Source organism: Pholis gunnellus, assembly GCF_910591455.1.
Source record: "Pholis gunnellus genome assembly, chromosome: 21".
Classification (NCBI taxonomy): domain Eukaryota; kingdom Metazoa; phylum Chordata; class Actinopteri; order Perciformes; family Pholidae; genus Pholis; species Pholis gunnellus.
In genome coordinates, this window is record NC_136548.1 from 14,718,020 (window position 1) to 14,744,815 (window position 26,796).

The 26,796-nt window shown below is 43.8% G+C and overlaps 3 protein-coding genes across 4 annotated transcripts; 2 read left to right on the forward strand and 1 right to left on the reverse strand.

Annotated features, from left to right (window-relative positions):
* Positions 1-1,391: 1,391 nt before the first annotated feature.
* LOC306713280 (neurotrypsin-like) lies at positions 1,392-24,903 on the reverse strand (the record flags this gene model as incomplete). Its single annotated transcript, XM_079182933.1, has 13 exons — positions 1,392-1,969; positions 2,638-2,906; positions 2,998-3,120; positions 3,433-3,943; positions 4,671-4,891; positions 5,040-5,181; positions 5,544-5,722; positions 8,304-8,447; positions 8,618-8,800; positions 8,897-9,035; positions 10,180-10,422; positions 21,291-21,333; positions 24,805-24,903. 13 exons carry the CDS (start codon positions 24,901-24,903, stop codon positions 1,392-1,394), a joined length of 2,874 nt encoding a protein of 957 aa, XP_079039059.1.
* On the forward strand, positions 12,023-16,266 carry LOC306713182 (E3 ubiquitin-protein ligase TRIM21-like). The gene is made up of 2 exons (XM_079182822.1): positions 12,023-12,068; positions 12,976-16,266. The coding sequence occupies exon 2, from the start codon at positions 12,978-12,980 to the stop codon at positions 14,640-14,642; it is 1,665 nt and encodes a 554-aa protein (XP_079038948.1). The 5' UTR covers positions 12,023-12,068; positions 12,976-12,977; the 3' UTR covers positions 14,643-16,266.
* LOC306713181 (E3 ubiquitin-protein ligase TRIM21-like) lies at positions 15,878-20,225 on the forward strand. Of its 2 annotated transcripts, XR_013767584.1 has the most exons (3): positions 15,878-15,907; positions 17,633-19,439; positions 19,509-20,225. XR_013767584.1 is itself a non-coding variant. In XM_079182821.1 (2 exons), the coding sequence occupies exon 2, from the start codon at positions 17,643-17,645 to the stop codon at positions 19,332-19,334; it is 1,692 nt and encodes a 563-aa protein (XP_079038947.1). In that variant the 5' UTR covers positions 15,878-15,907; positions 17,633-17,642; the 3' UTR covers positions 19,335-20,225. The 2 variants fall into 2 exon arrangements, 1 of the variants encoding a protein (XP_079038947.1); XM_079182821.1 differs by having other exon boundaries at positions 17,633-20,225.
* Positions 24,904-26,796: the final 1,893 nt, after the last annotated feature.

Here is a 26,796-nt window from a genome sequence, read left to right on the forward strand (position 1 = left end):
CTCAACAATATGCTGATTTAAACATTTATTGTGATAGATTCAAGTTTCAGGAGTCCTGTGAAATCAATGGAAACCAACAGTTTCCTGGAAAGTCAGGGAATAGTTTTGAGAAGATTAAATTAAAGGGGGTTTGATGCGTTACGCTCTCTACACGTGTTGAACGCTGCTACTTTCTAATAAGACCTCCTTTATAAAGAGATTATATAAATTGAAGTAATGACTTCATAAATTAATGCTTTTCGGTTTGCTGGTTTTATCTGGTTGGCGAGTCATTATTATTCAGTGTGTTCTTAATATCAATCCTGCTATTATTAATGTTAATAAGTCATTAATAACTTCTTTCAAACAAGCCAAAAGCAGAAGTTTGTGAATGTTAATGAAAAGCCTGGCAACTCAAAAGCTGCTCTTACTAAACACTTATAACTGATAGTTATAAAGTTAATAGTAAACTATTTATTAACCATTAATAAACATTTTAAAGCTTTTTGTAATGAAAACGATACACGTTATACTATAGATTGAAAGCCCGGTTGTAGGTTCTGCACTTTAACAAATTGAATTAACATTTTGATTAAAAACAGTCGGCAGTAGCGTATACATCATCGGTAATGGGAATAAATACACTAAAACATGAAGAATAACCGGTATGGTCCTCAGTAAAATAGCTTAATCATAGGTCTAAACAGCACTTTCACCAGTAAACGTATAAGACAACAGCCTGAAGAGACGAGCCCTGTTGGAACATCTGAATTGTGACATCTGATGCAGGAGTTTGGGGTTAATCTAAGTTAATAATCTTGGCGTGACAAAGATGACATACAGCCAGCCTGTATTCTAGATGTTCTGGCGGTTAGTTTGATGATTTGTATTATTAAACACACAGAAGACACACATTAATGGGTGAACTTTTAGCATAGATTCTTGTGTGAACATCTTAGAAATATCCCCAGAATATTTTTTTTAACACTATTCTCCTTAAAATACATGCCATGCTGATTTTTTATTTTTTTTTGATATTCAGATATTCAGTGAAAGGCCCCGATCAGCATGCCAGGCTCAACCTAAACGTTGCCGACCCCATCAGTCACCGCTCTTCTTCTCAACAGGCTGTAACTCGCACGTAAAGCACCACAACTCACCCACACACTCTGCCATCCTGGCAGCTTCGGGAAGGTCTGCCCACGCTGCTGTACTCGTCCGACGATGAGCAACCGCAAACACAACACTGAGTTCAGATTTGAAATGAGCGGAGACGGCCGTTTGTGCTGACCTAAGTTAGGAGCATCTTTCTTTTCTTTTAAAGTTTACTTTTGTCTTCCTTTTAAAACCCTCTCTTCCTCCTCCTCAGGGGGTCACATGGCACAGATGGTAAGCCAATGGCGCGGCCTCAATCAGACCAGAAATTGTGTGTTTGTGTCGACATCCCCTACGTGATGGGCATGTGTGTTAGCGTGCGGGTTGGTGTGTGAATGATGACTGTGTTTCTGTTTAAGATCATTGATTTCATTTGTTTCCTGCTGATTGTGTGTGTGTTTGAGCTTGCCGTGCACGTGGAAGTATTCCTCCTTGCCCTCGCCGTGTGTGTGTGTTAGGTCATTGTCAACACGTGTCAGATCTTCTTGCGTGTCCGTGTGTGCGTTCGGTTCCTTCGGTTCCTCCGGATGTGCCCGTGCGTTGATGACTTCCTCGATCCAGCTCCTGAAGCGGCTGACTCGGGTGTAGAGCGCGGGAGACGAGGGGCCATCGCAGCCGTAGCCTCCGGCGACGACCCCGGTGAGGACCCACCGACCCGACTCCCCCTGACACACCAGCCCGCCTCCAGAGTTGCCCTGACAGCTGTCGTCGTGGAGGAGGCTGGTGTCTGGAGGGCTGCCAGCGCACAGGGTGCCGTGGCTGGAGAAGCTGTCGCCGTAGCGCTTCTTACATTGCCATGAGGACATCAGAGGGACCCAGGATGCAAGAACTGAGTCTGCGAGAGAGGATGGACGAGATGGTGACAATCGACAACAATTGATTGACTAAATGGTGTTTGGCTACTGATTTCATGGCATTGTATCAAGCAACAAGACTAAAAGTCTACAGCCTTCAGCTCTACTTAGACACAGTGAGGCTCTGAGCGAAATGCTAACGTCAGCATGCTTACAATCAGTAGGCGATTAAAGGGAGGATACCATCCCTTATGTTAGCTAAATGATCAAAATGCATGCTCTTTGTTAACCTGCCTTTCTCCCTCTCCATCCTCTAGTAGCAGAGAGAGTGCAGGAGCAGAGGGGTTGTTAGTCTAGTCTGCCTGACTCATTGATACTTGATCTGAGGTTTGTGCAAGTTAGAATCTCTGAAATATCAGCAGCCTTACTGTGCTGTGTGCTGATTAATCCATGGAGCTGTCCGTGGTGCTAAAGTAGCAGACAGATTTGTGATTGCAACGTGTTCTCTGAGTTTCGTCTTGGTTTTGTAGTTAGAAAATAAACTGCAGGACCAAAAGACTCTTTTAAGGCGGCTGTTCGCTCGTCACAAACCGCCGACTGCTAACAATGACGATGCTAATCTTCAAAAAACTAATTTTAGATAGAATCTGTGTATTGTTTGATGTTTAAAGAGACATTATTGAGGTAAACTCCAGTGGAAAACACACACCTGGGCCTGTCCAGCCAGCAGTGACCATGACAATGCAAGAGGACGGAGTAGCCCCTCCCGATGTCGCGTCCGCACCAGGAAGGCACGCTGCGTTGGTGTCGGGGTCAAAGGTCAGACAGTGGCCCTTGGTGCTGGGCAGCTTCAACAGAGCCAGGTCGTGACCGCCGCTCTGACCCTTGAACTTCCTGTGAACCACCACCTGCTCCGGGGTGAGAGTCTGCGCCGAAGCCCCGACACGCACCACGAACCTGGACGGGTCGCTGCCAAACCTGCAGGAAGGAGGGCGAGAAGAAGCGTAAGGTGGATTTCACACTTCACGGTGTTCGGTGGAATCGATTTGTAGTTCAGAGGAAGACTTACCTGCTGACGCAGTAGGCGGATGTCAGGGCCCAGCAGGGGCTGATCAGAGTGCCGCTACAGAGAGGACCGCCATGTTCTTCTTCAGACTGAAGCCACACTGACACCTGCCACGGCCACGTGGTGCTGACAGAGAACAGGAAGAGATCTCAATCAACACTCCTTTCTTTTCTTTTCTGAAGGCAGGGTGCTCTTTCTGTCAACTCATCAGCCACATCAACTATTGTGTAGCTGCTTATGCTGACTATACATTCTTCTTTTGTTTATTTTGAAAGAAACGGCCGCCGGAAATTTAGAACACTTTCAACTCTGTGCACAAGAGGATTTTAAACCAGGGACGACCCGCTCGACTCCAAGTATTTGGAAAGATAACAGCTTTCAAAATATGCATATTCAAAGCTGAATATAGCTAATCCCAAATAAGGTCCTTAATGCTACCTGAGCATGTTTTCCTCGCCCTGGTTCCTCCTCTTGCCCTCCTCCTCCACCAGCTTCCTCAGCCCACAGCTCAGGTCTTGAGGCTTGGCCTGGACCGCTGACTCGCGTGGCGCGACGTCACACCTCACTCCTGCGTCCACCCTGCGTCTGCAGCCCCGGACGCTCTGACCGAGAGACGGACACTCTCCCAGGAACTCCTCCTTCCCTGTGCACCTCACCTGGTCCAGGTGGATGGGCCCTTTCCCCTGACCGAACCCTCCGGCTGCCACCGCTCCAGCGCTGAGGAGGGAGAAATGTGTTTTTTTGTTGGTGTAATTAAAAAGAACAACCTTCATTTGTCTGTCCCTTTTCATACGTATAAATATTAACCTGTGTCCAAGCTGTCTGCACACCACGGCTGCGTTCAGGTCGTTCCAGCCTGAGTCACAAATACTTCCCCAGTCACCATGGAGATACACCTCGACTCGACCCTCCTTTCTGCTGCTGCCGCCCACAAGACGCACCAGGGGACCTGACGGGAGAGAAACGCACACATCCCTCATTCATATTCATGTCTGTGCACCTACATACTCCAGTCTACACGCACACAGAGAGAGAGAGAGAGAGAGATATGTCCACTGATGGTGTTAAATGTCATCTGCAGCCATGGCGCCTCTTTATTCAGCCTCTATTCTCATTCTAATGGACTGTGTGTCTACAGGAGGCCCAGTAAACACCTCTTTATTCTCTCTGCTGTCAACATGTGGCATTTAAACTCTTTGGACTGAGAGAAGCACTGATGTTTTCACACTGAGGTAATGATACAGCGCCACAAGAGGAGACAGAACCGGTTTCATTTTTTTCATAGATTAGATAGAAACATCTTTTGCATGCTTATTATCAATTTGAGTAGAACTTTGTCTGACGTTGAAGTGTGAGGCAATTTCCGCAAGGGTTTAATAAAGTAAAGTAAACCGCTCACGGCCTGGCATGAGACCAGCACTCTACGGGGACAGCTTGCCCTTTTCATACAATATGAATTGCCACCAAACGTCTGCAGTGCAGTGCAATCATCCTGTTGTTTCTCCCATCCCTCCTTTTTGTCTTATAATTATTTGCAAATAAAAAAAAAAAAACTCGGTCAAAAACAAACAAAATGAAAGTACAATACAGAAAAATGAAAAGGGTGAATTAGCCCAGTTCGCACCCTATTTCAAAAATGGATGCATGCCGGCCTTAATCCTGATCTCGTGTCTTACCCGTGGAAGGTGCGATCACCGGCACTTCATTGGTTTCTTGGCCGGATTGTCTCCTGCAGCGAACGCCAACGTCCTCACTGTGTGAGCAGTCGGTGCGGCCCCAGATCCCGTGCGGACAGTCCAGCAGGGAGGTCTCAGATCCCTCACAGTGGACGTCGTCCAGGAGGATCAGACCGATGCCCTCGCCGAACATCCCGTCCGATACAACCTCAGCGTGACCCCTGAAGGTGGAGAAGAGGTGAAGGTTCGTACCCTGTTTGTGATGTGGACACCAAGTCCAAAAAATATGCCTCTTCAGTTTTCCCTTTTTCAGATAAAAAAGATGAATGTGTGTTTAATCGTTGTACATCTCCTCAAGTGTTTCCATACCTGTAGCCCAGCTGTCTGCAGACCACCTCTGCATGCTGCTGGGTCCAGCGGTCGTCACACACCGTCCCCCAGTCACCGTTGTGGAGAACCTCCACCCGACCCTCCCAGGGACTGTCTCCTCCAACCAGACGCACCACACCATCTGAAACAGGTTTATATTGTGGCTTTTATAAAGATGTAAATATTGAAGTCTGATATACTTGACTTCACAGAAAATCCTTTAAGCAAACCTGAAGCAACGTTACACTTTTATAGATGCAAACACTAATGTATAGATGTGCATTCATTACTAATCTTCTATTACTTTGATGAATCGTAGCTGTTATTTTATGCCAGTAGATATGTTACTCCTCAGTTCCCATAGATCCTGCTTGTCACTAAGAGGATGTTGCTGCTTCATGCAGTAATGATTTATTGATGTCCAGCGGCTATAAATAGCAGCTTGAAGCCCATCAGTGTGTGGACAGTAAACTGTGTGTGTGTGTGTGTGTGCTGTACATGTACCTGTGTAAGGGCTGCAGGAGACCCCAGCATCCTCCATGTGGTCACAGTTGTGCTGCTCCCAGTCTCCATGGGGACACTGCTCCAGAAAGAGCTCGTTTCCTGTGCACTTCACCGCATCCAACAGGATCGGGCCTGAACCCTGACCAAAGTGAGCCCACGACCAGGCCTTCGCCACACCCCTGCAACACAGATATGCACCGGGTTTTTTTCTTCACATTTTGGCCTGATGATGGCTTCATTTGTTGCCTGTCATCCTGAGGGGAACATGAACATCTGGATGACATTTCGCGGTAATCCCCTCTGATAGTTTTCGAAGATATTTCACTTCAAACATAAATGTCAACCTCATGGTGGTGCCAGAGGAAGAGTCAGAGGATCACCGGAGCCTTAAGAATACACTGTTCGGGAATCGTGAATGTCTGTCGACCATTCCATGAGTAATACGTTTAAAAGAAGTTGAGATATTTCAGTCTGGACCAAAATGACACTGCCGCCCATCGAGCCACAACATCAGCATGGCTACAAACTATAAACCGTCTCAGGTGCATATTGGTTCTATAGTTTATATTCTATACCACTGACTGTTGCCCAGTTCTTACAAAAGAAAAACACTCTAAAAGATCCAAAATAAATCAAATCATCCAAATAAATAATGAATGAACATCCCACAAGGATGTGTAAGTGGTGATTATTTATTGATGCTGAAATGCTACAACAGGCAGTTCTGTGTGTCTGTGTGCTTTGCTGCTCCTGAATCAAACTTTACTGACCAAAAAAAAATAATGTAATGTGTTCAAATATGTCACCATCTTTAACTCAGGGGCATAACTATCCAGTAAAATGAGATGTGGGGTAACTAGCTAACACCAACCATATAAACCAGATGTTACTGTGAGCTCGTGTAGAAGCAAGTAGAACAATATCATAGTAGGACGAGGATGTCAGTTGGCAAAAATACGAGAACGTTTAAAGTGTGTAAATGGTTGACACACATACCTATTGCAGGAAAATAAAACTATCCAGGTGGGAAAAAAACAAATCACTTCATTTTGTCTTTAAGTGTGAAAACACATCAGTGCCCATGTGCAGCTGTGTGAGAACCTGCGCATCAGCATCAAAACATCCATTATTCAGAGGCACAAACGCAGATGGTGAGATGTCCCACTGCGTTAGAGGAGATGAAATGCAACCTAATGTTGCACATGGAAGGAGTTATTTCTCTTCACAGCTACAACGGCATCATTCGTTTGACACTGAACGTTGTCTGGGATGTTACATCTCCTCTGCAGGGGAAACACACTGTGTGTGTGTGTGTGTGTGTGTGTGTGTGTGTGTGTGTGTGTGTGTGTGTGTGTGTGTGTGTGTGTGAGAGGAGGGAGACACCTGCAAGAATTCAAACATAATCTACTTGAACAGACGTGCCTGTCAATATCATTTCTTATAAGGCTTTTATGGAGAGTGGCAGCTCTTGGAAGCTCCTCTTCTCTATCTAAGAAAGCAAACTGTTGGTCAGTCCAAGGCTCGATCACTTTCCTGCTCTGCTCTCTTGCTCTCTGCACTCCACCTGTGGTTGAGCTTTAATAAGGTTTTCTATACTGACGGCCAGTGAAAGAGGACAATAAAACGGACTTATTTACCTCTAAAGTTCCTCATGCCACTTTGGCAAATATGCAAACACAGATTTTTGAAGGTAGATTTATACAAAAATCATATCTTACATAAAATGCAGGCTTCAATTAGCAACCATCTACAGCACATGAATGACTGATTTATTCATTTTCGTGTCATGGACATAACGTGCCCGACCCTCGTGAGTTTATAAGACACCAAAGATACAGCTGCAGTGGTTAAATATTTCATTCCGTTACAAAATGACAGGTTATTTCACCGCTCTGTCTTAATCAAAACCTTCTGCCTTCGCTGTCGGGCTTGGCAAATAAAATCTGCTGGTTCCCTTCCTGAAGCACAACTCAAGTCCTCGTAGATATGTCAGTAAAACAAGAAGTGATATTCTGTACGTTTTATGGTTATCACATCTCATCAAAAGACTCAAACCGACTGAGTAACAGATATTATCTGTGTAGTCAAAGCCTATTCCTCTGTGCCGCAGAGCTCCATTGTTGTCCAGAAACTATTAAAAACACATCGATGAGTCACCACATTGCACTGGATGACATGTTTCTTCATCACAATGAAACTGGCCACTGCAGTTTGTTTTGAGTCAATCCCACGTACACCAAAATGTGTATTAATCCGCAGCTTAAAATAGTCCCAAATCAATGCATTTGATTTGATTTGCTCATATTTGATTTGCTAAAAACTACAGTGCTCAGCTATTTTAGGATATTACTTTTATTTTGATATTAAACTATAGATAATGTTTTTTTTTTAAATGCAGCAGTTCCGTGTGCACACCATCAGCACACATTGAGCACAATCAGGAGGACTCAGAGTAACTTAGGTATTTAAGGCAAAGTTAACAAGACTAAAATGCCCAGACTTTTAGTCAACTATAACATAAAATACAATACTAAACAAAACTAAACGGACACTTCTTTAGTGTGAGCCTATGGGCTACAGAAAGTAGTGTGCGATGGATTAACACATTGTCGGCTTTAATGCAAAGTACCCTCCTCAGTTTTAAGTGTGATTTAATGTATGAACCCCGTAGTTCAGGGCTGCTGGTGAGGGATGTGTTTACACATATCTGTGACTTGGTGTGAAGGTGTGAAACACCCCTGATGTGTAGGCTATACGTACCCGAAACCCAGCTGTCTGCACACCACCTCAGCGTCTCTGTCGTCCCACTGGTCGTCACAGACGGAGCCCCACCTTCCTGCGTGAAACACCTCCACTCGACCTTCGAAGTCTTCCTCGCCTCCGACCAATCGCAGCGGAGGTCCGCTGCCTGAGAGAGGGCGAAGGAATATAAAATAGCTCAAACAACCTTTATTAGCGTGACTGTAATTATTTATATATAATGACGTAAGAGAGCATCACATATTACTGCACAGTATGGCGTCTCTCAGGTGTGATATTCAGGTGCGGCTGCCATCACACCGTGGCTGTCACACTGACCTTCTGGTGGCGCACACACCACCGCTGCCTCGTTTCCATGGCTACAGTCGCCGGTGACGAAGGTCCGGCTCTGGCATTTACTGACGGTGTTCTCGTCCCCGCGGCAACCCAGGCGCTCGTAGTGGAAGAGGCCGGAGCCGGAGCCGAACTGAGACTGCTGCAACGCCGCGCCGATGTCACTGTTAAAAATAGGAACAAGAACAAATGCATCAAAAGTGGTGAAACTGATTGTGAATGAGGAGGAGGGGGTTTTTTTTGGGGTCTCCTTCTCGTACCCGAGGCCCAGCTGCCTACAGATCACACTGGCGTCTCTGTCGGACCAGTGGGAGTCACACACCGCCCCCCACTGCCCGTTCAGATACACCTCAACACGCCCGCTGCCGGAGGTCGAGCTGCCCACCAGACGCGCTGCACCTGAAGAAAGAAGCCCAGAAAGAGACGAGATGGTTTAAGAATCAACAAGCAGCGTACGATAAACTATTCACCAGCAGTTTCACACGTTCATAATCTATTAATTGTTTTTTTTGGGTCACTTTGGGGCTGCAGAACAAGCTGTAAACACAACGTGACATCTTTAATCAAGCTGTTATGACGCTGAGAAACTCAGTCCAGTACTCACTCTTCTTTTAGCTTTGCTTTGACCTACATTAACTCCTGAAGGAAATCTCTGGCTCTGTAGATGATAAATCCTTCATTCACTATATGTTCACTAGTCGCTACCGTTGTCCGTCTGCTATTTGCCGCAGAGCAGGAAGTGTTCAGTGTTTTTGTAGGTTTGTCTGTTTTTGTTTCTTCGCTGAAAACAGCTGCCTGCTGCTGGAAACGAGGCTGAGAAGAGCAGCGTTTGTTTGCCAGAGAACCTAAAATGATTTTATTGTGATATGCCTCTATGGCTTTGACAACAATCCCTCCCACAGTACAGTGCAGTCATTTAATCTTATATTATTGATTAGTGCACCTTTAAGGTATTCATCAAGCATGAATACACTGTTGTATATCGTTGTAAATTGAATGTCTTTGGGTTAAGAATGGTTGCAATGAATTTGCAGACGTCTCTTGATAAATTGTGACCAGCATTTTCCAAATGTTCAGACATTTTATAAACCAGTGATTCCCAAAATATTTGGCTTGAAGAAAAGCAGCGTTCACTTGGTCAGAATTTGCATAATGTGTCTACAAGTTTTGGGCAGATGAACCAAAGATTGATATTCCTCCTTTATAGTGTTTTATAGTGTCTATTTCAGAGGACAGCAGAAGATTAGACAAGAACTAGAAAAAAATACACAAATAATATAATGAAATAATATTTGTATTGTTTTTTGGTGTTTAAACTAATTTCCCCAATATTGGAAATGTTTGATAGAAATTAAAGTGGTTGAACTGGTAGAGTAGAATTAGATTTATTTAAGGAAAACCACTGCATTTTTTCTACATTTTATTGTTCTTTAATAATGCCTTTTGTTGTTTATCTGCGTCTTTTATTCTAAATCGTAAAGCACTGTAACTTTGACTTAAAGAAGTGAAATCAAAGCGTATTGCTGGCGGTCTGTGGCCGTACCCTGGTGGCAGTCGCAGTAGGCCCATCCGATGGCTCCAGAGTTCTGTCTGAAGAAACACCAGGGGTTGGACTCTCGGTCTGGGTTCCTGCAGTAGCTGTGGTCGCCCAGCCCTCGGCCAGGGTACTGCATGACGTAGTCTGGGAACTCGGTCCACTTCAGACAGGGGGCGCCAGAGTCCGTCTGAGACACGGTGCCGTTGTAGTATCCCAACTCTGTGAATCCCTCAGAGCAGGTCAGAGGCACTGCACAAAAGAGAAGGAGGGCGGGGGGCGAGAGTGAGTCCATGTTGAGGAAGATGGGAGAATGAGATGTTTTGGATGAAAGGAGGATTTGGGTCAGAGAGGACAGTGTGAATAAAAGGCGGGGGAAAGTTTGGGAGAAGTGAGAGGCAAGAGGAGTGGAATTGCTCTTATTCAAGTCACATTATCCCCGTGTCTGTATTTTATCTGAGCATAAAGGCTTACATGGATGATTCTCACATGCTGGGGATCCTTCCTAATGCATTTACCCCCGCTGATCCACGTTGGACCGGGGAGAACCTTAAAGCAGCCCCTTACGCAACATGGAGGTGATCACACACTTCCAGTAATCTTCTCTGAGAAGGAGGAATGTGTGAGTGAAGGAAAACCGCTGACGTCAAAGTGAAGCAAAATTAGGCCACAAAATATAGTGCAGGTTACATACTGCGGCCCAACAAAGACAAAGACCTGCCTCCAGCATTAATGAAAAGGAATTATAGGATTTAACATGCAGAGTGGTACACATAAAGGCACGCCGGGGTAGTGAACAGATCCATTGAACCAGGATGGCAGATTGGATGGAGAACCTTTGTCAGGACGCTTTGACTATGTAAATTATGCACCCAATTTTATGGAAATCCATCCTGTAATTGTTGAGATATTTCAATAAAAGTCAAAAATACCTGCCGACAGCACTAAAGGAAACATCAGGGAATCACCAAAGTCTTTATAGGATTCATCCTCTGGGAACACTAAATCCATTCAACAGTTTTTAAGATCGTTAAAAACATGATCACAAAAATGTCACCAGTTCACTATTTAGTTGTTTAATATTTGTTCATTTTTCTCTTTCTCCTCATCTTTCTTATTGCTTCCATCTTTTCTTCCAGCTATTCTTTAATCATTCCGTCATTTGTTTTTTATTTTCTTGCATCCTGCTTTATTGTCTTGTTTACTTTCTTTCCAAATGTTGGTGTATTTTTGCTTGAGGTGGAGTATTTGTCACCTCTACTCTCTGAAGGATTTCAGTCTTTCTCTGCACACACTAAAGCTTTAAGGGTTTTTAAGGCCAAACAGCTACTAAACTATGATTAATGGCGGAGGTGCTTCAGCAACCAGCAACAGTCTTATCTCTTCAACACACACACACAGCCTGGCCGTCCTGGAACATTATCTACACGGTGCAACCCTCATGCCCAACACACACACACACACACACACACTCACAGATTTACTGCATAGTGCCCGGGACAGAAGCACAAACTAAATTACAGTCAGACACACCCCCCCCCCCACACACACACACACACACACACACACACACACACACGGTCCAATTTGGAGGAAGATAAGAAGAAGAGCAGAAAGAGGAAGCAGAGAGTCAGAGAAACAGGAAATCAATCAGGCAGAAATGTACTGAACTAAAACAGAAATCTATCCTCAAATAATAAATAATACAGAGCACACTCAGACATTGGACCCAAAATCAGCCCTCACTGGTATCCAAACCTCAAAAAGCCTAAAATAAAATGTGCCTGTCTCTTTAAGAAACATGACACAGGAGGAAACTGAAAGCAACGGTCCTTCCTGGGAAACAACCAGGATCTCCGTCGTCATTACTTCTCCTTTACAGACCAACAGCAACAGACGTAAGTACATTACTGAAACACACGTTTACTATGAACACATAAGAAGGGAAATGTGTGTCGTGTGTGTGTTGTAGTTTTGTCCCACGCCCTGTTTTTAGAGCAGTTTTGTTGGGAAATGCTGCTTTCGCGTGCACAATGTTGGAGAAATAATGTCAACACGAGGTCCCTTTAGTAATCTTTCCGATCACATGGTCTTCATCGGCAGATTGAGTTTGTTCCCATTTGACATAGAAATGTATGATTTTGCTCTGAGTGGCCTTTAAGTGCTTTTTTCGACTGCTGTTTTTAAAGTCAAGAATTAACTTTGCAGCTCAGCGTGCAAGCTGACGTGGAATGTTTGGATGAGGCGGTCCCTGTTTTGTTTTTGTATCTCGTGCATGCACACAAGCACACACCTGGTGTTGATGCGGTTTCACACTATTGGTGGTGGTGGTGGTAACACGCCAAGAACAGTGAACAATGCGCCCACAGAGGGCTGCAAACTGGTAAACACGGATGTAAACAATGCAGGTTTCATCCATGAAAAATTGGTGTTGCAAATGCTTTGAGATGGGAAATGAGTTTAGAGTATTTTCACTTCTATAAAATATCAGAAAAGAATGAAAAATGTTGTTTTTGGTTCGACCAGCAGTCCGCAATCCAAAGACATTCAGTTTGTGGAACCGGTGAACTTGTACTGTTTTTGCTAAAAAATATAAAATTATCAAAATAGTTGCTGATTCATTTTCTGTCATTTCTTGGACTATTGTTTCAGCTTCAAATGCATTTAAGAAAAACACTAAACGTAAACTTGGTTTGGAGATAAACTTCACAGGGTACAGAAAAAAAACGTATATTTGACCATCTTCAATTTCATAACAACTGGTCAAACTCCATGCCTTAATGTTACAGTTTGTTTGTTTTTCAGAAATGGCCTCCAGCAACAGTCTTCTATCTGAGGACCAGCTTCTTTGTCCCATCTGCCTGGATGTGTTCACTCGGCCAGTTTCCACACCATGCGGACACAACTTCTGCATGTCCTGTATCACGTCCTACTGGAACGGCATCCCAGTCAGCCAGTGTCCGGTCTGTAAGGAGAGTTTTCAAAGGAGGCCGGACCTTAAGGTCAACACTTTCATCTCACAGCTCGCATTGCAGTTCATGTCGCTTCAAGTGACCGACGCTCACATCTGGAGCCCGGGCCAACAGCAGGCTCGCTCTGGTGGAGCGGTGCTGTGTGACATCTGCACTGACGCCCAGCGAGAGGCTGTCAGATCCTGTCTGGAGTGTTTGACTTCTTACTGCGACGTCCATCTCGAGCCTCATCACAGAGCTGCAGGCCTGAAGAGACACACACTGGTTGAGCCCGTGGCGAGCCTGGAGGACAAGATCTGCAAGGAGCACCACAGGCTCCTGACGTTGATCTGCAGGAACGACGGGGTTTTGCTGTGTGACGTCTGCGCAGGTTTACGCCACGTGAACCATGACGTTGTTTCTGTGCAGCGCCAGCACAAAGAGATGAAGGCTCTGCTGGGGGACACTGAGGCCAAAGTGCAGCAGATGATCCATGAAAGGTTGCAGAAGGTCCGAGACATGAAAGTGACAGTGGAACAAAGCAAGACAGAAACCAAAGATGTGATCGCGAACAGCGTGCAGGACTTGACGGCGCTGATCTCTGAGATCCAGACGGAGCTAGTGAAGGTGATCGAGGAGAAGCAAAAAGCGGCAGAAGACCAAGCAGCTGGGTTCATTAGCGATATGGAGAGAGAGATCACCGAGCTGCAGGAGACAAGGATGAAGCTGAGGGAGCTGAAACAGACTGAAGACCCGCTTTCTTTCCTCCAGAACTCCCCAAACCCACCCATCCTACCACACACGATGGACTTGAACACAATCGGGTTTAATGGACAAGTTGAGATACTCCACATACAAAGATCTTTTAGCAAAGCAGTCTCTCAACTGCGAATGATGCTGAATAAAATGAGCACAGAAGTACAAAACGTCTCTGACGTGTCTAACGATGCTACGCTGAGGTGCATCCAGCAGTATGAAGTGGACGTTGTGCTCGATCCCGATACAGCTTACCCTCTGCTCATCTTATCTGATGACAGGAAACAGGTGAGACTCGGGATGAGTTTACGTCCAATGGCAAACCTGACACCGATTATGTTTACAGCACATCTCGCAGTTCTGGGACAGAGAGGCTTCTCGTCACGTCGGTTTTACTTCGAGGTGTTCGTGGGAGGAAAGACTGAATGGAGTCTGGGCGTGGCCAAGGCGTCTATTCAGAGGACGGCGCTTGTTAGAAGTCCTCACTCTGGACTGTGGGCCATCTGGTTCATAAAGGATAAGTTTGAAACCTTCAGTTCTCCAAACGTGCTGGTACACTTCGGGAGAGTGGAGCGGGTCGGCGTGTTTGTGGATTATGACGGAGGACAAATCTCTTTCTACGACGTCCAGACCGCAACTCTCATTTACTCGTTTACTGGGTGTGTCTTCACTGAAGAACTGTATCCGTACTTCAACCCCTGTGATAATGAATACGGGTCAAACTTGGGTCCCATGGTAATTGTTCCTGTAGGTCGTACGGGGTAATTTGTGGGTTATTTACTAAAATGCAACTGATGTGTTTAATTGCAAGAAATAGTTTTTGGTAAAGCAGCTTTTTATAATCATTAAATATGTAAAGCGTTTAAGGAGGATTTAACCATCTTCCTTTGCTGATTTCTGTCTCTATTGAGTCTCAGTGTGCCTTAGAGCCAAACTGTGACTATATATAGAAAAACAAACGCATCATTACCTTTGTTAATTATTTTTAATACAATATCAAGTAGAGGGAAATAAACCAGAAGAGCTAACTTAATAGATAATTAAATACGTAGTGATTCAGTTGCAAGTGATGTAAATGCAGAAAGGAGAGACTGGTAGAGGGGAACGCTAAATGTGCAGATTATCACTATTTGATTAAAGGAACAATATGACTTCATCTTCAGGCACAATGTGGTTAAACAAATCAAGTTCCAGAGCTCTCTAGTGGACGGCTGAGCATAAGTCTTTAAAAAAAGATGAGCTAATATGTTGTCAAAATCTATCTGCGCTCATGTCTTCACTAATGAGCAGCAAATCCTAAGATTTGAGCAGCTGCAGCAAGCAAGTGTTTTTTGCTTGAAAAGTGAAACAATCAATTAAAACATCAATATTTCTGTGATTTCACAAAGTGCTAAATTGCATTCCTCACAAAGTGTTTTCAGCTCCAACATTCAGGCTCTTATGTTGGAGGCTTTAGATCTGTGAGGGTCTTGTGTTTGGAAGAAGAACCACGCAGAAGCTCCTAACAGAGCTTTTGACATGTCACAGTAATAACACAGTTGTAAATATATGATGGCCGAGCTCCATGCAGCTGCTTACGTTTCAGAGTTCTGGTGATTTTGTTTTTATGTTAACACAAAGCGTGTGTCTCGTCAATGTAAATAAAACTATTTTTAAAGCTGTATGATCTGTATTGGTAATAAAAGTTTACTTGCCAGCTTGATGAAAATGTAATAAAGTTAAAAAGCATTGCATAATGTTATTTTAAGTTATTATTTGTATAATTGGTTTTCTTTGTACGGTAGAAATGTACTGAGCTAAAACAGAAATCTATCCTCAAACAACAAATAATACAGAACCATCGGAACCAAAATCTGCCCTCACTGTATCCAAATCTTAAAAAAGCCTCCGACTTAAAAGACAACCAACAAAGGTGTCTGTCTCTTTAAGAAACATGATACAGGAAGAAACTAAAAGCAAGATTATTTCCTGTTAAACAACCAGCATCTCTGTCATCATCATTTGTCCTTTACAGACCAACAGCAACAGACGTAAGTACATTACTGAGCCACACTTTCATTATAAACACAGAAGAAGTGAAATCTATGTTGTTTGGATGTTGTAGTTTTGTTTTTAGAGCAGTTTGGTTGGGAAATGCTGCTTTGTCGAGGATAATTTAAAAGATTTGTTGTCTTGTTGGAGAAATAATCTAAACATGAGCTCCATTTAGTAATCTTACATATTTCATGGTCTTCATCGGCTTTGCACTTTGATATAAAGTAGTCCTGTTGTTATGTGACAAATACAGTTGTTTTTCAAAATCCTTCTCTGGTTTCTGTTAAAATATGTTTGATGACTCATGTTGCTCTTGGAGGTGTGTACTACATTCATTTTTAAATAGCTGACCGCAAACAGGGAAACAATGCAGGTTTTACATTTTTCAAAAGAGTAGTGTGGGATAAGAAATGCATTTAGGGCCGCAACTAACCATTATTTTCAGACTGATTAATCTGACAGTTATTTCCTCAATTAATTATTAATCATTCGGTTCATAGAATATAAGAAAAATGTGAAAAATTCCTAAAGCCCAAGTAGTTTTGTGTCGATGAGCAGTTTAACACCCAAAGAAAGACGTTCAGTGAATCAGATATTCACAGAAGACAAAGTGGAGCCACTTAACTTTAAATGTACATTTCAACATCTTCAATTTAATGACAACTGGGCAAACTCTGATTTGGATGTAACAGTATGAGATTTTCACTGTACCATTATAATTATTATTACAATAATCAAATGATTGAGGGCAAAACATGGAAGTTAACATAAGCATGTTAGCAGCACTATGGCATGTTGAATAAACTGTTGGATTAAAAATAACATCAGTTGTAACCTTTTTAAATAATGCCTTGTGATTTTTAACAATTGAACATTAACTGTAGTTGTGCGACAGCACAGACAGACTGAACATGTCCGCCTTTAACTCGCACACAAACTCTGTGATGTCAGGTTTTTTTAACTACTATAGATAAGCAAATGTATACGGTATGATAACCATCCCATTTAATAACGCGGTATACTGTAACACAGTGGTGGGCCGTCAGGGCCAGCTAAGCCTTCTCTGCTGGCCGAAACAGAATCACAAAGTTATAGCTTTTTCATCATTTAATATTTTTTTACAAATACACTACATGTATTATAATTTTTTTTCCCATTAGCTTATTTTCTCATTGCACAGTTCCTGTCTTCCTCTGTTGCTCTGCTTCCAGCCTGCAGCGCTGCTTCCAGCACAGTTTGCTTTCAGTAGAGCTTTCATCCAATCAGATTCAGCCCCTATTTCTCTATGTAAGGAGAGAGGCCCGAGGTCCTCTCGGTAGACTTTGCAGATTAAAGTATATGGGTACGATATTGTTGATTGTCAGAGTCTTCAACCAATCAGATCTTTAGTTTGACATGTTGGGTGTATCCTTTGACGTGCCAGTGGTACTCAGGTAGCCGTTGTCTGTTACGTGAGCGCAGTCCACTGAAAGCATTATATTTCCCACAATTTAAGCTTCTGCATTTTCCAAATGCAGTATTATTATTGAGTATTATTCAAACGTATTGTTCGGTTCGTAAGCCTCGTACCGAACGGTTTAATACGAACACATGTATTGTTACAGCCCTAGAAACAAATAACCGTAGCTCAGTAGGACAGCACAGAAGGCCCAGGTATAAAATGCACGGCCCGCCACTGCTGTATTACCATTATATTTTTTATATTTTTCTTTGTTTTTTAGTTTTTCAGAAATGGCCTCCAGCAACAGTCTTCTATCTGAGGACCAGCTTCTTTGTCCCATCTGCCTGGATGTGTTCACTCGGCCAGTTTCCACACCATGCGGACACAACTTCTGCATGTCCTGTATCACGTCCTACTGGAACAGCATCCCAGTCAGCCAGTGTCCGGTCTGTAAGGAGAGTTTTCAAAGGAGGCCGGACCTTAAGGTCAACACTTTCATCTCACAGCTCGCATTGCAGTTCGTGTCGCTTCAAGTGACCGACTCTCAAAACTGTAGCCCGGACCAACAGCAGGCTCCTTGTAGTGGAGCGGTGCTGTGTGACATCTGTACTGACGCCCAGCGAGAGGCTGTCAGATCCTGTCTGGAGTGTGTGACTTCCTACTGCGACGTCCATCTAGAGCCTCATCACAGAGCTGCAGGCCTGAAGAGACACACACTGGTTGAGCCCGTGGCGAGCCTGGAGGGCAAGATCTGCAAGGAGCACCACAGACTCCTGACGTTGATCTGCAGGAACGACGGGGTTTTGCTGTGTGACGTCTGCGCCCCTCTACGCCACGTGAACCATGACGTTGTTTCTGTGCAGCGTTTGTACGAAGACAAGATGGCTCTGCTGGGGGACACTGAGGCCAAAGTTCAGCAGATGATCCAAGAAAGGCTGCAGAAAGTTCTAGAAGTGATTTTGTCAGTGGAACAAAGCAAGACAGAAACTAAAGATGTGATAGCGAACAGCGTGCAGGACTTGACTACACTGGTCTCTGAGATCCAGAAGAGCCAGACGGAGGTTGTGAAGGTGATCGAGGAGAAGCAAAAAGCGGCAGAAGACCAAGCAGCTGGGTTCATTAGCGGTATTAGGCGAGAGATCGCCGAGCTGCAGAAGACAACGGGGAAGCTGAGGGAGCTGAAACAGACTGAAGACCCGCTTTCTTTCCTTCAAAGCTCCCCAAACCCACCCATCCTACCACACACAATGGACTTAAACACAATCAGGTTTAATGGACAAGTGGAGATACTCCACATACAAAGATCTTTGGGCAAAACAGTCCCTCAACTGCGAAAGTTGCTGAATGAAATGAGCACAGAAGTACAAAACGTCACTGACGGCACAGACGTGTCTAACGATGCTACGCTGAGATGTATCCGACAGTATGAAGTGGACGTTGTGCTCGATCCTGATACAGCTCACACTTGGCTCATCTTATCTGATGACAGGAAACAGGTGAGATTTGGGAGTTCAGGTACAAAAACAAAAAAAAAGAACCAGAACCCAAAAAGGTTTGTTAAAAAGCTTGCTGTTCTGGGAAAGAGAGGCTTCTCGTCACGTCGGTTTTACTTCGAGGTGTTCGTGGGAGGAAAGACTGAATGGAGTCTGGGCGTGGCCAAGGCGTCTATTCAGAGGAGGGAGGTGCTTGTTCCAAGTCCTCACTGTGGACTGTGGGCCATCCGGTTCATAAAGGATAAGTTCGAAACCTTCACTTCTCCAAACGTGCCAGTAAACTTCGGGAGAGTGGAGCGGGTCGGCGTGTTTGTGGATTATGACAGAGGGCAAATCGCTTTCTACGACGTACAGACCGCAACTCTCATTTACTCGTTTCCTAAGTGTGTCTTTACTGAAGAACTGCATCCGTACTTTAACCCCTGTAATAATGAATTCGGTTCAAACTTGGGTCCCATGGTAATCGTTCCTGTAGGTCGTACCAAGTGAATGCAAGTGTCGGAGAACCTGTGATTCGTGATAGTCACTAAAATGCAAAGGATGTGTTTGACTGCAATAAAGGTTTTTGTCAAAAAAACAGAGCAGAGTGAATATTAAAGAATTAATGAATCAAGTGCAGGAGAAGTAAATGCATGAAAGGAGACATTAGTAGAGAAACTTCTATAGGTGGTGGTGTTTATGTTTGGAGTGGTTGCAGAAAATACAGAGGAAAAATTATAATTAATTTATGGGTAGAATGTTTTATAAGAAATCTATTTCTGGAGCTTTCTGGTGGATTCTTAAGCATCAAAACTTGTACAATACATAATAAAAATTCACCAACATGCATCTTAATTCAACACTTTTCCCCCTTGTAAGTATAAATACACATGTGTTGCTGACTTTAATAATAATTTTGACTCTAAAGTGACAGAAAATATTCTTCCGATCAGCAGTCCAAAATCTATGATATCAAATAATCACATTTGAGAAGCTGGAACAAGCAAACGTTTGACATTTTTGCTTGAAAAAGTGTTTTTTTTAACTTTTTATTTCAGCTCCTACATTCAGTCACTGATGACGAAGGTGACATTAACTCTGGGTTCAGTGTTTGGAAGTGGGCCATGTAACAGCTCATAACAGCCTTTTCTCACAAAGGACATCATGACGTGTCACAGCTGAAAAATACTGAAAATGAACAACGGCTGAATTCTATTCAGCTGCTTCAGTTTCATGGATCTGCTGTTATTGATGCGGGCTCACTGTCATGACTTACTGGGACAAAAACCCTTGTGCTCTGTGAGCTTTTATGCTGATTTAATTTTTATGATAACGTGTGTCTTGTCACTGTTGTTAAAAAATGTTAAAGCTGCATTTCATCTGTAATGGCAATAACACTCGGCAGTCAGCTTGATTGCATTTTAATAAAGTAAAAATGTATTCTGAGGGAAAGAATGACATTTAAACAAACGTCTCTCTTTGTTTTGATATTTATCATCACTGCACCTTTAAATTCTCTTAACTACTTTCACCTCCTCCCTCGCCATGTATGCCTCATTCATGCCCTTTTATTCATCTCAACACCCGCAGTGTTCACAACCACACACACACACACACACACACACACACACAACGCTCGCCGCTAACACCCTCCGCATTGCCACGACAACGGTACTCTGCCCATCGCCATGGGAACACTCAGTCTCCCTGCTACCCATAATCCATTTCCCGGCCACAATGAGTATTTGACACGGTTCACACTCGGAGGCTGGCTGTATGGGGGGTGGGTGATGTGTGGAAAAAACACACACACATTTTAACAAATATGGGAAAATGGCCGCTCTGTTTCTCAACGTCTAACCTGTTTTTTTTTATTACAATATTGTGCAACAAAGGAGAGCTGGAGGCAAACGTTGCATCAGAGAAGCATCTTGTGCAACATTTGCTGAATTTTCTTTTCGTACTTGCTATCCAGGTGGTTTCCACATGAACTAGCCGGTTTGGCAGGTAGCTGAGAGGTGTGTTTGTCATTATTTTTGTCAATGTGTGCACGGGCTGTAAAAGCACGGATATTTCTGTGATGGAAACGAGCCAGAGAAGGAGGAGTTCCTCGCCCCACCCCCTCCAACATGGCCTCCACTCCTCTCAGGGATGGAGGGAAAGAGGAGAAAAGAGGGAAATTAAATGCAGAGGGGCGCAGGCCGCAGGGAGGAGGAGAGGTAAAAAAGATATAGTGTGGGAGCAGGGCTGAGGCGGGTGGATAAAGAGAGCGGAGAAGAGGCGTCATCAGAGGGGTTTCATGAGAGCGTGAGTCAGAATGTGGGTTAAACTGCAGGGGGAAAGAAACACAGTAGAGAATGGTAGAGATGGTGTAGGAGGAGAGGCTGGATGGAGGGACACTTGATTTGTAGCTAAGACTACAGACAGGATGAGAGTGCTGTGTTCGGAGTATCATCTCCCACTCACCTGAGTTCTGCACCTCGTTTAAGTAACTGTCCTCAGCCACCACCTGCAGACGGGAAGACAGATGCAGCAAGTTAAACAGAAGACCAGGATGTCAGGTGACAATGTCAGAATTCAGCCCCAAAAGGCATGATGTTATTGAAACAAATGCAGACCAACAACAAGACAGACTGTGGAGGTCAGGAGGTTATGTTTTCTGATCCTTTTAATTAGCAGATTATCTCAGAAACCTTGGTGGAAAAACAAGGCACTGGGCCCCAGAACATGAAGTTATTCATTTATGCAGAGAAATAGGCCTCAATATTTGTGACAAATGCAATTCATGATGCAAATGTTTGTCCAAAATAAAACCTTTTTTAAATATATTCCACACTGTTTTTTAGTTTTTTCTGTTACTGGTTGTCAAATTCTTGCTGTGGGCATGGCATATTTTGTATTAACAACAAAACTAATTGACAGAACAGTTTGTATTTTGCCCTCGAAAAAAATCCCATCTGAGCGTCCCCTGCTCTGCCTCCTCTATGGTTACAGGTTGTCTAGATTTAGGTCACTAAAGGGTTAAGATTAAAAGAACCCAACGATGATAGTGACACTTCGTACACCAATCCGGTCGAACAGGTTTTTGCAGCTCTGCAACATTCCAGCACCTCCACCTTCGCTCCTGACAGAAACCAGTGATTCTTCTTACATCCACCAGCTGCCTTTGTCTGCGTCATTTCAAGTGTTTGATAACAAATGAGCGGAGCTGTCGTCGCTCTTTCTGCTGAGGGCATTGTGTAACCGCAACCAAATTTAGATGAACATGCACAAATTGGACGGCTCTCTGCGTGGAGGCGATAGATTTAAATGGCCACTTAAAGGATGAATCCAACTCATTCTTAAACAGTACAGTAAAACTGTCACTGACATTTTCTATTACAGGATTGTGCTTCAGCCTCGGCAAACATGCTCCTACTTACTCTAATACCAGAAACCAGAGAACGGAGAAAAGGCTGTACACCGAGGAGTGTTTTCACAATGTACTTGCATTTGTGAATGAGTTTATTCATTAACAGCAGGGAGCACCAGTCAGAGTTAAAAAATACAAGCCACCCAGGTGTGAGAGCGTAGCGTACAGTGTAAGCACACACACACACACACACACACACACACACACACACACACACACACACACACAGACACACTAATAGTACTAGACAGTATCTGATAATATCTGACAGAAGAATGTCGGTTTCATTTTCAGAAATCAGGTCACACCACTACATAACAGTGGGGCACCTTGCAGAAGAGGAGAGGACACACACACACACACACAGTGCTGCTGCTGAGAGAGCAGAGAAATACGACACATTTCACCTTCACACAGGTTAGTTTTGCTCTTCAGACAACCGACAACCCACACAAACACACACACGTATGAAACACACTTTGCAAACGCCTCTCCCAGAAGTCTCTCCGCTCAGCCTAATGACATTACAGCGGGAACAGGTGACCTGTGGTAGCGAACATGGGTGCTGATATCTCCGTTCATATCAATCACACGGCTCGATTACAGCGGTAATCAGTTATGACTCCCTCACAGCTGCGTCCAGTGCTTGGCCATGCTAATACGCACAAACACACACTAGAGCCGGGACTGTAAAGGTAGAGGGGAAGAAATGAAGAAGCAAGAGTCCCTTTCTGCTCTGAGGGAAAATGTGTTTCTGCAGAACAGAAAACTGATGTTTATGGTCCAACCTTTTAGTGCTAAATGATAAAAACGGTGTTGCCCTGGCTGGTTGTTTCTGGTGAGGTGTTTGTCTTCAGATGATTTTTGTCTTCCATGATTTGGGCACCACGCCTGGATTCAACCTGAAAGGAATCCAAACCTGTAGCACCGCTATTTGCAAAAGGTAAAGTGCTTTAAGTTGAGGTTTCCTGCCATCTAATCTATCATGTTAGCTTCACAACCTATACAATGTTCTAGGAGACAGGGTTGGTGGAGTTGTAAAGACAAATACAGCAGATACAGAAGGTGCTCTATGATGGTGGGCTGGTATTTATACAAGATTGTCTTCCCAAGATGAAGGACAGCATCATTCTTTCCAACAAGTGCACCAAAACAGCATTTGTTTATGTCCAATGACAAAGTCCTGCTGTCACTATGACGGCCACAAAGGAAGAAGGAATTTAATTTGAAGGACTGGTTGGTTTAAACCTATTTGTTCCCATTTATTTAGATGCTTACCTTGCACATGTACATTGGCATGCGGGGCCCTGAGTGGGACCCCAGGACCCCTTGATAGTAGATCCGGCCATTGAGGGCAACTTCATCTTACAACTATACTTACTGCTTCAACATGAAGCTATCTTCAGACTTTTGATCTATATGAAAATAAAGTGATGTAGATGATTCAGAGCAAAGCAGAGTTTGCAGTTTGCAGAGGACTGCTGGCCATTGGTGGATTTCCACGGTTTGGTTTCCTTTCCGTTTACTTGTGAACATCTTTGATGTTTTGTTGCAATGTTATGTAGCCTATTTCTGCATTCAGTCTTCTCCTGATGAAAAGATTTGTCTAATGAAGTTGAAATGAAAAAACTGAAACTCATCTGCAGTGTGCTATTTGTGCTACATGCACGGCTGCTTCCAGTGTAAGGGGGTCTAATTAAATCCTGCACATACTCCACTAATCACTTCTATACAGCGCATATGCTGCACATTATAATAGCACAGCACACACTTAGAACAACACAAGAAAAAAGAAAATGAATGAATTTGATTATTAATGGTTGATTTAGCATTCATTTATTGTTTTGCGACTGGAATACGAAGAACTTTTAAACAATTTGATCATATAAATGATTGAACCTGACCAGCTGTGGCTCTGGGTGCTCTGACCCACACCTGACAACACCTGCTTCACTTATTTCGGGCTCCAACATGTCTGAGCAGACTGATCTGCTGTGACAAGCTTCAACGGGGTTCATTCCCACCACGCCGCGTTGGCAGAGGAGCCACCGGGTTCCTCTCATGATATCCCGCCGAGGGGGCTGAAGGAGGAGGAGGAGGAGGGTGGAGGGGTTGTGATTGAGACCGTGCATGACCGCGTGTGTGTGTGTGTGTGTGTTCGCGCGTGCGTGCGTGCGTGTGTACCCTCTTAATAGTACAATGCGCTTTGAATGCGCCATTAATTGGCTAAAAGACAGATTTAGAGGTGTTTGGTGCTCTTTTAACGCCCCGACCTGCACCTGCTTTGTTGGAAACGCACCCCGAAATGAATCACTGGGGGTTTTATCGTCTTAAATATGTTGGATGCATTGCCCTGAATTCCGCTTATCAATCCTATTAATCTAATTATCGACCCAAATTAGGTTGTATGACAAATGCAGCTCAGGTCACCAAAGCGTGGCTGTCACGGGACATGGGTCAAGAAAAAAAAGGTAAAATAAAATAAAAATCAGGCCACATTGCAAAATCAACCCTATCATCATAATCATCATCAACATAACCATCATCACCAGACAGGAGTATACGTACCTCCGCCAACAACGGCAGCCAGAGGCAGGCGGTTCCGATCAAGCACAACATTTCCCGGCTGGTTAGAGCCATCCTTCCCTCCCGGTGCGTCCGTGTCATAGGCAGAAAAGCCGCCGCTCCGCTCCCATCTCTGTGCCCAACCTGTCCGCGAGGTGAACCGTTATCCTCCGCTCGTCCCGAGATGCTGGAAGAATGAAACGCGCTGTGTGATGATGGTGTACGTGGGAGGTTTTACGCACAGAGGACAGGGTGCGGCACTATAAACGCTTCACACACACACACAGAGAGAGAGAGAGAGGGGGAGAGAGAGGGGGGGAGAGAGAGAGAGCAAGAGAGAGAGACACACACACACACACCGATCCAATCCTGGTTGAAATAGTGTTGAGCTTTGCAAAAACCTGATGCCACAAGCATCTCCTTCTCTCCCCCTCTATCTCTCACAAACACACTTTCTCTGTCAGCTGCCCGATTAATCATTGATGAATTTCATTTTGTTTGCTGCAGGTTAATTACTTAGATTTTGGCTATGCACACAATTTAGCAGCTGATGAATGTCACTAAATGCACCTACTCACAGTCAAACATACAGACATTGATGTATGAAAACAATATCATCAATAACAGTATTTTTTCTTCTCAATAATCCAGTGTGTGTTTTTGGCTTATGGACAAACTTAAACATCCCTTTCACTTCCCATGTCTCCCACTTGGGGATGATAAACTGTTTTTCTAAGATATAGAGGTTGCATCTCTTCTCTTATAGAATATTAATAGTCTAGGTGCAGTTGCTCTTTTAATTTTGCCATTGCCTCATAATGACTTGAGGACTTGAATCTAGACTTCACAGACAACACTTAAGACTGAACTGTGACTTGCAAAACAATAACTTTATCAATAATGCTGCACGTGTGAATACGTAGACAGGGAAAACGGCATGGACAGCACTCTCCACCATCATCATCAAAAATATGGACATTTTGAAAGAATGATGTTCATCGCTCCAGTAGAGTATTCAGTCAAAACTGTTGTTTATCAGGGAAAGGTTGTCTGTGTTCATTACAACTAGTGGAACCCGTATACTCATGTAAAACCCTACTCATGTTCCCATATGTTTCTTGTAGCTGCAGCTCCTGTTTGTAAAACTGCTAAACATAATCTGCTTTGCGAGGAAACATCCAAAACAGGAACTGGCTGTGAAATAAATAAAATCAGCACAGCAAAGATTTTTGGCTGATGGGGACAAAAGCTCTTCCAAAAAAACACACATTTTGATTATAGCCGTTGACAAAATTGCCTCAGTGCTTTGCTTCGAAATGGTGTATTTGAAGCCAATCCAAGGAGAATCATTTTAGATCAGCACCGATAAAAACCAGAGCCAGCTGCCAGGACGTTTTGTCTTCACTCAGCAGTTAGACTGCACTGCTGGGGAGAAGTGGTCAGCTCAGCTTTTTTTTTCCCCCAGTGTGTGTGTGTGTGTGTGTGTGTGTGTGTGTGTGTGTGTGTGTGTGTGTGTGTGTATGTATGTGTCCTTAAACTATCAGATCCCAACAAAATGCAATCCCACCAAGGTGCAGAGTTAAGCAAAATTACAGAGATTTATTTTCTCGAACATTTAGTCTATTAAATGCGATACAATTGTGTGATTTACTGTTTACTATCATAGAAGACAAAGTAAAAGCAACAAATCCACATATTTCATTTGGGACGTACTGAAAAAGTCACAGCATCGGGTATAATCATGTTTACCGTGTTCACGATTAAGCGTGGTGCAGTCGCTCACTACTTTTTTTTGTTATATTTGTTGAAATTCTCATAACATCCGGGTCGGCAATCAATTAATCAAATGCTCTGACAAAAAAAAGGAAAAGATTCGGTATCCGGTGCCGTTACAGGACTGTAATAAACCCGTCCAATCATTTCCTTCAGCTATCTGCCTTCGTATTCTGCTCGTGCACTCACTGCTCAGCACTGAAGTCTTCATCAAGCTTGACA

Coding starts and splice junctions, on each gene's coding strand:
- LOC306713182 (XM_079182822.1), top strand. CDS start 12,978: ATGGCCTCCAGCAACAGTCTTCTATCTGAGGACCAGCTTCTTTGTCCC.
- LOC306713181 (XM_079182821.1), top strand. CDS start 17,643: ATGGCCTCCAGCAACAGTCTTCTATCTGAGGACCAGCTTCTTTGTCCC.